Here is a 14489-nt window from a genome sequence, read left to right on the forward strand (position 1 = left end):
TCAACAGCAAAAAGACTAATAACCCAATTAGAAAATTTGAAGACATGAAAAAACATGAACAGAAGATATAAATGGCAAATAAATACATGAAAAGAGGTTCAACATCATTAGCCCTCAGGAAAATGTAAATTAAAACCACAATGAAATAGCACTACACACCTATCAGAATGATCAAAATAGGAAATAGTGAAATAGCGAATGCTGGCAAGGATGCAGAGAAACTAGATCATTTATATGCAACCAGTGGAAATGTAAAATGGTACATCTACTCTGAAAAAAAGTTTAGCAGTTTCTTTAAAAACTAAACATGTACTTATCATATGCCCCAGAAATTACATTCTTGGACATATACCCCAGAGAAATGAAAACTTATGTTCAGACAAATGCCTATATACAAATCCTCACAGAAGCCTTATTTGTAATAGCCAAAAAAGGACACTATCCAAATGTCCTTCAACAAGTGTATGGTTAAACAAACTGTGGTACATCATTAGCATGGAATACTACTCAACAATAAAAAGAAACCATTAATACACTTAACTTCTTGAATGGATCTCAAGAATACGCCAATGAAAAAGCCAGTTTCAAAAGATTATATGTTATGTGATCTCATTTTATAATTCTTGAAATAACAAAATTATACAGATATAAAACAGATTAGTGGGTGGAAGGGTTAAGAATGGGGCAGGTGGAGGAGGGTTGGTGTGACTACAAAGGGATAGCAAAAAAGAGCCTTCTGGTATTTATTTATTTAAGTAATCTCTACACCCAGTGTGGGGCTTAAACTCATGACCCTGAGATCAAGAGCCACATGCTCCACCAACTGAGGCAGCCAGGCACCCCAACCCCTGTCGTTTTAGAACAGTTCTGAATCTGAATTGTGGGGTAGTGACATGAAGTTACACATGTGATAAAAATACATAGAAATATAAAACAAATGCACAAAAGTGCATGTAAAACTGGTAAAATCAGACAGACTCTATGAATTGAACCAACATCAGTTTCCTGGTTGTGGTATTTTACTGTACTCGTGTAAGATGTTACCACTGGGGAAGGCTGGGTGAAGGATGCATGGGACCTGCTTGTACATTTTTTTGTGGTTTTTTGCAACTTCACATAAATCTATAATTATTTCAAAATAAAAAGTTTTCTTTTAAAGGAACATTCATAAAGCAAAACTAAACAGAGAGAAGCTGAAATATATTACTAGAATACAGAAGAACTATACAACATAATAAGGTAGTTTTCATTTATATTATTAAACTCTATGTACCTGAAAAAAAAATACATCTTCAACTATTTGTGAAAGGCAACAACTGACCAAATAGCAATGACCAAAAAAAAAAAAATAAAAAATAAAAATAAATTCAAAGAAGTAGAAATATTATTAAACAATATGCTCTGAAAGCAATACAATAAAACTAGAAACGGTAACTAAACCAGAGACAAAACATACGAACACACGTTTGTCACCTGGAAAAAATGCTTAAATTACAAACACTACATTTTTTTAAAATTCATGATATCTAGAAAATAACCAAAGTAAATCACTACATATCAACATATGCTGAATAAAATTAAGCAGTGGTCAGAAAATATCAAATACACATATAGTGTATTGTGTTAATAAATAAGAAAGAATGAAAATAAATGTATTAAATATCCAATTTAAGTTACAGGAATAAAATAAGCCTAAGAGGAAAAAAAGAATAAAAAGAAATAATTTTTTAAAAGCTGGTTCTTTGAGAGAAAAAAGATACATAAACAACTAATAAAAACAATCACAAAAGACAAAATGTACAAATATACAAAAAATAAGAAACAATAAGGAAGCAATAATCAAGTTACAAAAAAATTTTTTAACTTTTTTTTTTTTAAGTAGGCTCCACACCCAGCAGAGAGACCAACACGGGGCTTGAACTCATGACCCTGACATCAAGACCTGAGCTGAGATCAAGAGTCAGAAGCCTAACCATCACTACAGTGATGACTATTACTATTACAACACTCTACAGAAATACATTTTAAAACTATAGAATGAGTGGGCGCCTGGATGGTGCAGTTAGTTGACCATGCAACTCTTGGTTTCTGCTCCAGTTGTGATCTCAGGCTCATGATCTCAGGATTGTGGGATGAGCCCACATCAGGCTTCAGGCTTAGTGTGGAATCAGATTCTCCCTCTGCCCCTCCTGCTCATATGTGCATGTGCTCTCTCTCTCTCCTCTCTCTCTTGCAAAAAAATAAATAAATCTTTAAAACTGTAGGAGTATTTACATATATATAGGTGTGTGTATATATATAATTTTTAACAAAACTAACCTTGGAAGAGGCAGAAAACCAAAAAGATTAATTACTATTGGATTTAAAAAGTTGTTAAGAGCAACCCTCCATAAAAAGTCCCAAGCTCAAAATACTACCAAACTTATCAAGCACAGATGCCAGTTCTATTTCAACTATTCTAGAACATTAAAAAAAAATTTTAAAACTTTTAATGTTTATATTAAATGATTACAACTATGAAAGTAGAAATTTTCCTGGAATTCAGGATTTCAATCTTTGAATTCAATATTTAATATAATCTATCATATTAAGGGTTATAAGATGAAAAAATCAAATGCCTATTTCCATAGATAATGAAATAGCATTTAACAAAATCCAACAATCTTTCTTGATTTAAAAGAAAACTAAATGTGGATAGAAAATTCCTTAACATGATGAAATGTTTCAATCCAAAAGTCAAAATAATGCCCAATGGGAAAACATGAGAAGCATTCTCAAGGAACAAGTCCAGAATGTCCACTATTTTCTCTATAACTTAACATTGTCCTGAAGGTATTAGCCAACACAACTAGCCAAAAGAAAAAAAAAAATCAAATAATATGAAAGGTGGTAAAATTACTGCTGTTCACAAATGTCTGAATACTCATAAACTTTCTTTTAAATTTTTTTATTTATTTATTTGAGAGAGCAAGAGCAAGAGAGAGGAGCAGAGGGAGAGGGAGAAGCAGACTCCCTGCTGAGCAGGAACCTGACATGGGACTTGACCCCAGGACCCTGAGATCATGACCTGAGCCAAAGGCAGACGCTTAACCGACTGAGGCACCCAGGTGCCCCAATACTTGTAAACTCAAAAAAAATCAACTGAAAAACATATTAGAAACAAGATGGGCCTTCAGCTCAGGTCATGATCCCAGGTCCTGGGATCCAGCCTCATGTTGGGCTCCCAGCTCAGTGGGAAGCCTGCTTCTCCCTCTCCCTCTGCAGCTCAACCTGCTTGTGCTCTCTGTGAAATAAATAAATCTTGAAAAAACAAAACAAAACAAAGGTGATTCTTGTAGTTGAATTCAGAATTAGTATGCAAAATCAGTAAGTTCAAATATATAATCAGTTCTAAAATATACTAAAAACTCTCCGTTATTTCATCAAAGCATCCCAGTTGTTCTTTTCTGAATGAAACTGATACTATTTGAAACATTAGCACAGTACGAATTTGTTATGTATAATCTAGTGACTTGCACTATAAAAATAAATATACTAACAGGGAATACTTGGAATCTCAATATAACAGAATCACATTTTATGGTAAATATTTTAAATCCTTAATATTTAGTGTTTTACTATACTAAAATTTAAAATGCTAAACATTAAAATATAGCAGAATATCTAAAACTCAATCAATATAATCAAACCTTCCTCACTTTTACTGAAGGATTAACATTCCATAAACCTCCAATCAAAACATGAAGGTTTTTCACCAACCTTCATATATGAAGCACTTTCTGCCACACTTAGGTGCTATCTTTCCAACAACCACATAACCCCCATCCAATTTATTTTTAGATGAGATTTAGCGGTATATAAAGCTAAAAATGAAAAGATATACAGGTGTCAATATTTATAACTATGTTGACTATTTTGTCAGTTTATTTAACTATCAAAGGCTTTAGCAAGAATTACCTTCACATTCAGACAAACCAATAACAGTGATTTATTTTGGTATTAAGGAATAAGGCAGGAATTAAGCTTTTCTTCTTTAATTGAACTGACTTTAATTTTTTTATATATAACTCAACACCATTTTCCCCCATGATTTGAAATGTCATTTTATCATATATAAAAGCAATAAAGATCATACCATACCATATACAAAAATTCCTTTGGGGATTCATTTCTGTATTCTTGTGTCTCTTGTTTAGGTCTGTGGCAAACTTTTAATTAATTCATACACTATTTATTCATATACCATGCCAAACTTTTAATTAATTTATACACTATTTATACACTATAGCAAACTTTTAATTAACAAAATTTTATAATGCATTTGATGCCTGGCAGACCTATACTTCTCATTCCTCCCCTTCCTTAGAATTTTCAGGACTATTTTTATGTGTTTATTTTTCCATTAAAAAGTATGGAGGGGCACCTGGGTGGCTTAGTCAGCTGAGCGTCCGACTCTTTATTTCAGCTCAGGTTAGGATCTCAGGGTCCTGAGATCGAGCTCCTCATTGGGCTCCATACTCAGGGGGAGTCTGCTTGAGATTCTCTCTCTCTCCCTTCTCCCTCTGCCTTTCCCCACTTCTCTCTCAAATAAATAAGTAAATCTTTTTTTTTTGAAGTATAGAATAAGTGTGCCAAGATTTTTGAAGTACTATTGGCATTTTTATTGTGACCACACATTTTTAGATTAATTTAGGGAGAACTGATCTCATAACAATACTAAATCTTCCTATCCAAGAACAGGATCTGTCTCTTAATTATGTCTCAGTATGTAATTCTTTAAATACAGAATTCTATCAAGTGAATAACTATCAATACTCAAATATCTATCAACATTGAAAAAGGGATGCTGGCAAAATGATATCTTACCTACCAAAACCTCTTAGTAAATACTCTCCTTGAGTAAATATCAAGAGATGTTCACAGATACCTTCTCCTTTAAGAGCCAACTACAGTTGATGAGAGATACATTGTATTCTTATTAGAGTGACATGAAAGAAACATTTAACTTTCCTCAAAAGGCTACAAATTATGCTTGTCAACTCTCCTAGATAGATTGAGGAAATATCTTTTACCAGTTAGTTCAAGGGAGAGCAGAAAGAAGGCATTAAGAGCTGTGTAAAATCAAAGCCCTATCCTCAAATGGCTTTCAATTTAAGTAGGGGGAAAAAAACGTAAAAAACAGGGATAAGACAACCTTCCTCAGTTTCTTTGCTTAACTTTTTTCTCTCCCTAACCCCATTTTAAGAGGAATTAAAAAAAAAAAAAAACCCACACATACAGAAGGAAAATATGGTTAAATCCTCTGGGAAGGTCAATGTTTTATGCCAATAAGCCTCTGTAATGATCTTATAGAGAATGAAATTTCTAGAAAGTTATAATCTGTAAGAACAAAGTATCCAGGAGTAAAAGTCTAAGATTGCTTGTAGAGTTGGTTAAGGGTAGAGACAAAGCTTAATGGCTGTTCACGCTTAGAAAATGAACCAATTCCCACAGTAATGCATACTTGCCAGCATAATCAAGAAATACGAAATTTAAACTGTAGCCTTAATGATTCCTATGAAATAAGTTCAGCATTTAGATTATAATTTGCTTCAGTAATAGTTGAAAAGATCAGAGATATAAATTTATTATTGAATCTGAAAGGCAAAAAAAATAATAGTTTGGAATCATACCAAGTTCCACCATATGAAGGAAAGAAGATATAATAAAAATCAAAGCATCTTATACAGAATAGTGATAGTCTATCACAAAAGATAATTAAGATAGTTATGATTGTGTAATACATGCTCAATCCTGAATCCATGACCTCTCTGTCCAGTAAAAGCATTTGGGAAACTTGGAATGAAGAAATAACAGTCACTTTTTGCCGTTATCAGGTAGATTTCTAAGCTTTATAATCAGCGCAGACAGTGATAAGTAAACCACTACATTTTATTGCTCTTTCTGCTTCCATTTCTTTAAGTAAACCCTGGTCTAGACCTCAAAATTTTTGTTTCCAAAGGAAGGAAGTCCAGGAATAAGCTAAGGCAATAGCTCACACAAAAGAAAATGTCCTGTGGTAAGTCTTCTTTCTACATACCACAACATCCACTTTCGCGTTGTTGTATTTTATTTCATGCTTTTTTGATTGTCATCAATCAGGAGGACAATTCTATTCTTTGTTTGATAACAGGCCTATGCTTCCAAAAGTGAAGAGCTCAGTGAAACAGAAGCTGCACCAGTAGAGAACCAGGTCACAAATGTGAATGAGACAAAGTGAGAAATGGCTCTGAAGCTTAACAAACCAAGAAATACTACATGCAGGTGATGCAGAACAGGCAGAAGGACACAGTAAGGATAACAGAGCCTCATACTCAAAGTAGTAGAAAGATCAAACTGAAGAAACAACAAACATTTTTAAAGAAATTATGTTTTTCTACCTTTAAGAACAATTAGTATATGATTATTTGCCCCAAAAAGAAGTCTTCTGCAGCATAATAGCAGATCCAGTACATCGGTTTGTGAAGAGCCATTAGAATTAGCACAGTAAAGTTCCCTGGCAGACATTCTTTTGCAACTAGATAAAAATCTTTCAAAATCAAAAAATCAATTTTGATAAGGAAATGGAGGTCAAGTGAGTTTTTTCTAAGTTTTTTAAAGATGCTTCAATCAAGTAAACATCACATTTATTCCCTTTCTAAATTTCTTTTCTCCCCTCTTTTTATAAAAAACTAGAAAGGAACAAGGGAAAGGGGCTCAGCATTATAAACTCTACTGCCACACCTGGGATAAGAAGCATTCCAAAAAATTCCAAAAGAGAAAGAAAATGGCAGAGATGTTATTTGGTAATATGCACGCACTCAATTTTTGGCTCTTTTATCTATATACATATAAGCTAAAATTTTGTGACCTCCAGGAGTTCCAATTTGAAAATATGCCCTGCACTAAAGACTAAACAAACAAAATTTTTTTACTACAGCAGTCCCAAATAAAGAGATCCTACACCTGCCAAATGTTAAATCAAAAAAACCTAAATATCACCCAATTCCTTCTTTTCCCTTACCTTCCATTTCCTCCCATCAAGTTGTCTCAGTTGTACTTCTGAAATACTGCCAAGTCATCGATTCATCTCCACTGCCACTGGGATGTCAAATCCATCCCTACCTTTAAACTCCTGTAACAGCACCCTGGCTGATCTCCCTGTTTCTACCCTTGTCCTGCTCTACTCCGTCTCTACAGGCAGTACACATGACCCTCCTAACTTAAATCTCATCATGCCATTCTTCCACTAAAACCTTTACAAGCTTCTCATTTCACCCAAAATGAAATACAAACTCCTAGGCCATGACCCTCCCATGATCCAGATACTATCTGATTCTCCAAGCACACCTCCTATCACTTTCTCTCCATCACACATTCCATATATACTGATCTTTTTGACCCTCAAATAAGTCATGCTCTCTCCTACCTCATAGCCTTTGTATTTTCTGTTCTCTCTTCCTGTAAAGATCTTCTCTCAACTCTTGGATTTTTGTTTTTATTTTTAGGATTTGAGGAACACATTGAAGTAAAAAATTCAAACAAGACCAAAAAGCATATGGAAAGAAACAACTACTAAAAATTCCACCACCCAAAGAGAATTTCCATTAATATTCTGAGGCTAATCCTTTCCTACATCTCTCTATGGATACATATGTTATCATACACTGTATATATAAATAATCCTCCATAAATCCCAACTCTTTCCAAGCTGGTTCTTTCTCGTACATTAGATCTCCACTCAAATACCACCTTCTCAAAAAAGGACTGTTCCTCTCAATCACATCACCCTGTTTATTTTCTTCACTGCACTTCTTTACTTGTCCCTCATTTTTTATCTGTCCAATCCTAATAGAATGTAAGCTCCATGAAGGCAGAGATCTTGTCACTACTTTCTCAATCACTAGGGTCTAGCCCACAATACCTAACACACTGCAGGTGCCCAAAATTTATTAATGAACAGATGGTGGCTCGGTTTAACATTTATAAGCTGTCAAATCCTAAATTTCTGTCTCCCATTCAAATTTATCTCCTGAGCTTCATACTCATACTTAACCATCCCACTTGGCAGCTCTCTCTAGATAGAATACAGGTATTTTAATCTCAGTGAGCAAACCTGCTCTTCCTCATGGGATTCCCTGTTTAGATGGTATTCCCTATTTAGATGAATGACACTACCATCAAACAAATTTCCCAAGTGATACACTTAAATTTAATCCTTGATGCAACTATTCCCCCTCACCTCACACCCATCCAATCACCAAGAGCCTCCCCTTACTACCTCAATTCTAACTCCTAAGTCTCTTCAATATTCATTTAAGTCTCATTCAGCCCATGTGCTTCTCTTCCGCTCTGCTGCCTCCACTCAATTGCAAATCACTGTCAATCATTTTCCCCCAGACAATGGTAATACCCTAACTTGCTGCTTTAGATCCATTCTTTTTTTTTTTTTTTTTTTTTTTTTCCAAAGAAAGGCAGACTGCCACGTGCAGCGCCTCATTTGGATGTGTCTGGAGTCTTGGAAGCTTGACTACCCTATGTTCTCCTACAAATGGACCTTGAGAGCTTGTTTGGAGGTTCTAGCAGGGGAGCGCAGCTACTCGTATACCCTTGACCGAAGAACGGTCCTCCTCTATCGGGGAAGGTCGTCCTCTTCGACCGAGCGCGCAGCTTCGGGAGGGACGCACATGGAGCGGTGAGGGAGGAAGGGGACACCCGCCTAGCCAGCCAGATCAGCCGAATCAACCCTGGCGATCAATGGGGTGACAGATGTCGCAGCCAGATCGCCCTCACATCCGCTTTAGATCCATTCTTATTCCCCTCTAATTTACTCTCCATGGCTTAGCCTCAATAGTATTTTCAAAATAACAATATGATCACATCATATTCCTTCTTGAAAATCTTCAATGGCTTCCCATTACTATTAGATTAAGTCCTAAAATCCTTATCATGGATTATAAAACCCACAAAAAATACCCCTTGCCTAACTATCCAGACTTTCCCTATAAACCAGTCTTTGGCCTTCTTTCAATTCTTTAAACCTACCATGCTCTATTCCCCCTCAAGGCCTTCATAAATGCTGTTCCTTCTGCCTAAAAGATCCATCATGTCACACAACCCTTGCAACACATAATTATCCTTTGGGTCTCAAACTCAAAGGTCACTTCCTCAGCGAGGCTGTGGTAGGCAGAATTCTAAAGCTATCTCTCTTCTTTCCCAAGATTTCCATCCTCTGTTACACAATCAAACAGTAATCTAGGTATTGCTGTGTAGGGACTTTGCAAATATAATTGAAGGGACTTTGCAAATATAATTAAGTATTACTCAGCTGATTCTAAGCAAGGGAGATTATCCTGGATTATCCTGGTGGGTCTAATATAATCTGTTAAACCCTGAAAGGCAGAGCTTTCCCTGGGCTGAGGGCAGAATTGGAAGTCAGAGAGATGCTGCACAAGTCAGAAAACAACCTGACTAAACCTGGAAGATTCTTCCCCCAAAAGCTCCAGATAAGATCCCAGTCCAGCTGATTGATCACCTTGATTTAGGCCTGCAAGACTTCAAGCAGAGAGTCCAGTCAAGCCACCTGGACTTCTGATCTACACAAACTGTGATACAACAGATGGGTGTTGCTCCAAACTGCTACATTTGTGGCAACAATAGAAAATGAATACAAAGACTCTTCCCTGACCCCCACCTCCACCACAAATAGTGTTAGAGCCTCTGTTAAATGTTCCCATAGCATTTGACACTTCTCTTTCATAATATCCATCATACTTATTACTTAATTTAATGTATGTAGTCTAAGATCTACAGTCAGATTTTGTATTTTTGTATACCATACACCATTATATTCCAACAACTACAAAATTGGAACCTATAAATGTCTGTAGAGTGAATGAACCAATTTTTTATTCAATTGTCTCTCAAAATTCTCAATCATGACACACCTTCAGTAAAGTGCTATATTATAAAATATTTCTATAATAAGGGTCAATTGCTTTATAGCAGTGACTAAAGAGGGGAAAAGAGATGGGATGCGTGGAATACATTCAGAATCATTGGGGCAGTTGTTTTTGGTTGCTTGTTTTGCAAACCCTCCCTCACTTACGACTACCCAATCTGAAATGCCCGCTTCTTGCCCTGTATCCCTAGGGGGGCATGACCATCTATTAGAGAATTACAAAAGATTCCCATATAGAGCTATTATTTACTAATGTCATTGAGTCATATTTCTCAAGTATGTTGAATTGTAAATTAAGGTTAACATAGTTGGTAATACCTTTTACTTTTTTAAAGAAATACTTTGCAAAAGGAGGAAAAAAAGGCAAATTTACTCAATCTGGGACATTACTATTTCACAATAAAGAGAGATTGAATATATTTTAACTGTTCAAAAAGAGGAAAGGTCAACTAAAAGAACAATTTACTTACATCAGTGGAAAAGCAAAAAATGGAAGTGTCATGGCAAGTCTTGCTGTAAATTCATCAGGAAGATACCACAAGTATACAATTAAACATGTAAACAGATAGAGAATTGAAGAGTAGAGAATTAATCTTCCAACCCATAATTTTTGTAATCTCTGATTTTTTTCCCTAAATTCTTCCAATGCTTGAATTTCCTGTTAAGAGAAAATTGTTCTATATTATTGAATTGAATCTCAAATTTCATAAAGATATCAAAATATTAACAAAAAATTTTTAAATGATAGATTATATAGGAAGAACTTTAAAGTCAATGAAATATAATACCTTAATATTTTTAAAAAGAATACAATATGAAAAAGAAAATTAAAAATGAAGTTAAAAACATATGAAAATGCCTATTCTGACAAGTCACTCTTTTAAATGCAAAATTGAAGGATTCCTGGGTGGCTTAGTAGGTTAAGTATCTGTCTTTGGTTCAGGTCATGATCCCAGGGTCCTGGGATCAAACCCCAAGTCAGGCTCCTTGCTCAGCAGGGAGCCTGCAGCTCCCCCTGCTTCTGCTTGCCTTCTCTCTCTCTCTCTCTGACAAATAAATAAAATCTTAAAAAAATAATAATAATTAAGATATCATTTTTGACCTACCAAATTAGCAAAGATCAAGCATGAAACTAACATCAATAAATATATTTATTAAACTAAAATAATTCTCCTGTATAAGGTCTAAAAAATGGCTAAAAATTAATTTATTTATTAATTTAAATAATTAATATTATTTAATATTAATATTATTTAATACAAAAAGAAAGAATTAATAAAAATTGAAACAGTAACCCATACTAGATTCGTTCAATCTATTCATCATTCTCAATATTCCTAAGGAATAACCATTTTTGATAATGAAGTTTATGAAGTTTCAGACTGATAAAAACTGTTGCAGACTGTCTTATAATCTACCTTATCCTATCTGTAACATTGCTTTACACCATGCTATACATCTAATTTCATCCTAACAGGTTCTAGTGACACAGACTTCTTAAGTCACTGAGAGACTTCCGATTTTTTTTGAGATAATATAACATTAAAGTTCTCAGGCTTACTCTATATCATCTCTAAATTCCTAAACCAGTCTCCAAAATAATTATATATACTAAAATAATATTTACGCAATACCTAAAGATGAATTAAAACACCCCAGAGCCAAAAAACATACCTTATCTATATTTTCCAGAACTTCTACAGTTGAAGGTTTTGTCTGTTATAAAAATAGATATGAGACATTAAAACTTGTTACTGCAAACTTAGAAACACTTTGACTTATAAAATCATAAAAGAAAATTTTAATTCAAAAATAAGTTTTTTCAAATGTTGTCAAGCAATATGTACTCCTATTTATTGAGATTTAGATTTAAATAAAATTATAATTATAAACAGAACTACATAAAGTTACAGAAATAAGCATTTCCCTACTTGAATTTTTAGTCCTAGAGTACTTTCAACTCTGACAGCTCAATTTCTAACACTTTTTTTTTAATGTCTACCATTCCTAATCCCAATAGAACATGCTTTTATAGAGAAAGAAGTTTTCCTCCAAGAAAAATTTTCTTAGATACGATTTTTCAAAAGAAATCATATATTTAAAAGCTCAAGACTAAAGATTGTCCGATTTACTACTGCTAAAAGTTCATTTAGGACTCTGAAAGTCAAAATCAACAGGCTACCTTCATTCTGAATTCCTAAAGTATTTTTCTGAAGATCAGATTTTAAAAAGGCATCTAAGAATACTTCATTATAGCAGACTTTGTTAAAAATATTTTTTAGACACCCAGAATAAAAACCAGCCAAAATGTCTCACACAACACTTGAGAAACCACTTACCAATTATATACTCAAAAATATAAGCGGGTAATGGATATCAGTTCATCGTAGTTCCCACAAGAGTTGTTAACATTAGGTTGAACCATATGAAATTGCTTTTTATGTAAGTCAAAATGGTTGAATATTGGCAATTTCATATGGTTCAACCTAATAAAGACAAAGGAAAAGTAGACAAATTTGATCCTCAAGCAGAACTGTAATAAAGTTTTAAAGGGAGGAGCAGAGAGTCAATAGATACCAATCTAAAACAAAGCAGTTCCAGTAACAGTCCAAAAACTAGTCTACCAAGTATTGCTAGACTCGTTATGGTAAAAAGGAGTTAAAAATAAGCAAAGTAGTTTATCTGAGAACTACATTATCCTCTCTCATATTAGAAAAGAACATTTATTTAAATATTTATATTTTATAGCACTAAACTGGAGATACTTCCTCTACAGCCTTAAACAATAAAATCAAACTGCATTTCAAATTTTGTTTAACCTCTAATTCCTAAAAGTATATTTAGTATGACTTCAACAAATACATATAATAAGCAAAAAGACAGAGCCCATAAAAACATAAGTATTATATTAGCATACAACAGTAATTTCAACTAGTTCAACAATAACTGTAATTTCAACTATTTTTCAAATAAGAATAAAATGTAGGCAATATAAGAAGAAAACAAGAAAAGATAACCATTTGCACATGAATGCATAAATAAATAAAAGTAATTCATAAGTCAAAGTGAAATAATCATGTTAAATAGTCATTAAGATACCTATATGGCAAGTAGAATTATTAAAGTCCAAATATACAACTGATTCATAAGAGAAGGAAGAAAATTAAATAGAATTAGGGATAATATCAAGCTCTACTCAAGCCTATACCACAAAAGAGACTTTTACAAGTAGATTTATATGACACTTTATATTAGACTAAGAACTGGCTGTAAAGAAAACTAACTTACCCTCCATCGAGAAAATAATCCACCCATCTTTTATGTGTAGAAACGGGGCACAATGATAAATATCATCAATTGTCCAAAGGAATTCACAGCTAGAAATAAAGCAAGTATTTAAAAGTTTTAAGTTAAACACACACTATACCCACTATAAAATTTAGATGTTGCAATACTGCTGAAAAATACTATAAAATATTAATTTCTTTGAACCCCACTTATGTGGAAGTTTAGTTCAGGCAGTCTTGTTATAGAATCTACCCTTCACCAGGACATATTTAAAAGTGAAAATGGGGGCGCCTGGGTGGCACAGCGGTTAAGCGTCTGCCTTCGGCTCAGGGCGTGATCCCGGCGTTCTGGGATCGAGCCCCACATCAGGCTCTTCCACTATGAGCCTGCTTCTTCCTCTCCCACTCCCCCTGCTTGTGTTCCCTCTCTCGCTGGCTGTCTCTATCTCTGTTGAATAAATAAATAAAATCTTTTTTAAAAATAAATAAATAAAAAATAAAAGTGAAAATGAAGCTGAAAAGGCTTTTAAATGGCAAGGTATTTTAGCAATGTATATTCATACCACTTGGCAACTTGCTGTTCTTTAAAGTAGGTCCCCTAATGTTGTGGAAAAAAGTTTTACTCTACTATTTTCATTCTACATGCTTAGAAACAACATTTCTATCATTCAGCTGTCTCCCAACTAAACTAGTTATTTGGAATTAGGGGTGATTTACAATGTTTAGAATAATATCATTTTACAAGTAATAACAGAAAGCTAATGAATTTTGAATGAGAAAAATAAGGGTTATAAGACTACTAGTGACCTTGAGCAAATCATTTAATGCTTCTGAGCTTTAATTTTCTTTTCTGTAAATTAGACTTAATATACCAGCACTTTTCACAGGATGGACTTCATTATTACCATTTTACAGATAAGAAAATTAAGTGAAAAGACATTCAGTTATTTGCCCAATAGCTCAAAAGAAACAGGATTCAAAGCTACTCTATCTTCAGGGACGCCTGGGTGGCTCAGTGGGTTGAGTATCCGACTCTTTATTTCAGCTCAGGTCATGATCTCGAGGTTGTGAGTTGGGCTCTGCACTGGTTGTGGAGCCTGCTTGGGATTCTCTCTTCCTCTCCCTCTGCCGCGCTCTCTCTCTAATACACACAAAAAAAGCAAACAAAAAAAACCACACAAAGCTACCCTATCTTCAGACTTCTGGTCTGTTCACTACTGTTT

The 14489-nt window shown here is 34.2% G+C and overlaps 1 protein-coding gene across 4 annotated transcripts in view; it reads right to left on the reverse strand.

Annotated features, from left to right (window-relative positions):
• Positions 1 to 14489, reverse strand: part of LNPK (lunapark, ER junction formation factor) — an 81812-nt gene that overhangs the window by 61944 nt on the left and 5379 nt on the right. For 3 of the 4 annotated variants that reach the window (XM_026492505.4, XM_026492503.4, XM_026492504.4), the window contains exons 2-4: positions 13268 to 13356; positions 11654 to 11695; positions 10450 to 10637 (exon numbers count right to left, since the gene is read on the reverse strand). In XM_026492505.4, coding sequence (XP_026348290.2) covers positions 10450 to 10637; positions 11654 to 11695; positions 13268 to 13294 — 257 coding nt within the window. In that variant the 5' untranslated portion in view covers positions 13295 to 13356. Of the gene's footprint in view, positions 1 to 10449; positions 10638 to 11653; positions 11696 to 13259; positions 13357 to 14489 lie in introns of all 4 variants that reach the window. The other variant, XM_026492506.4, reaches the window with a different exon arrangement.

The sequence above is a fragment of the Ursus arctos genome, unplaced genomic scaffold, assembly GCF_023065955.2.
Source record: "Ursus arctos isolate Adak ecotype North America unplaced genomic scaffold, UrsArc2.0 scaffold_1, whole genome shotgun sequence".
NCBI classification, from domain to species: domain Eukaryota; kingdom Metazoa; phylum Chordata; class Mammalia; order Carnivora; family Ursidae; genus Ursus; species Ursus arctos.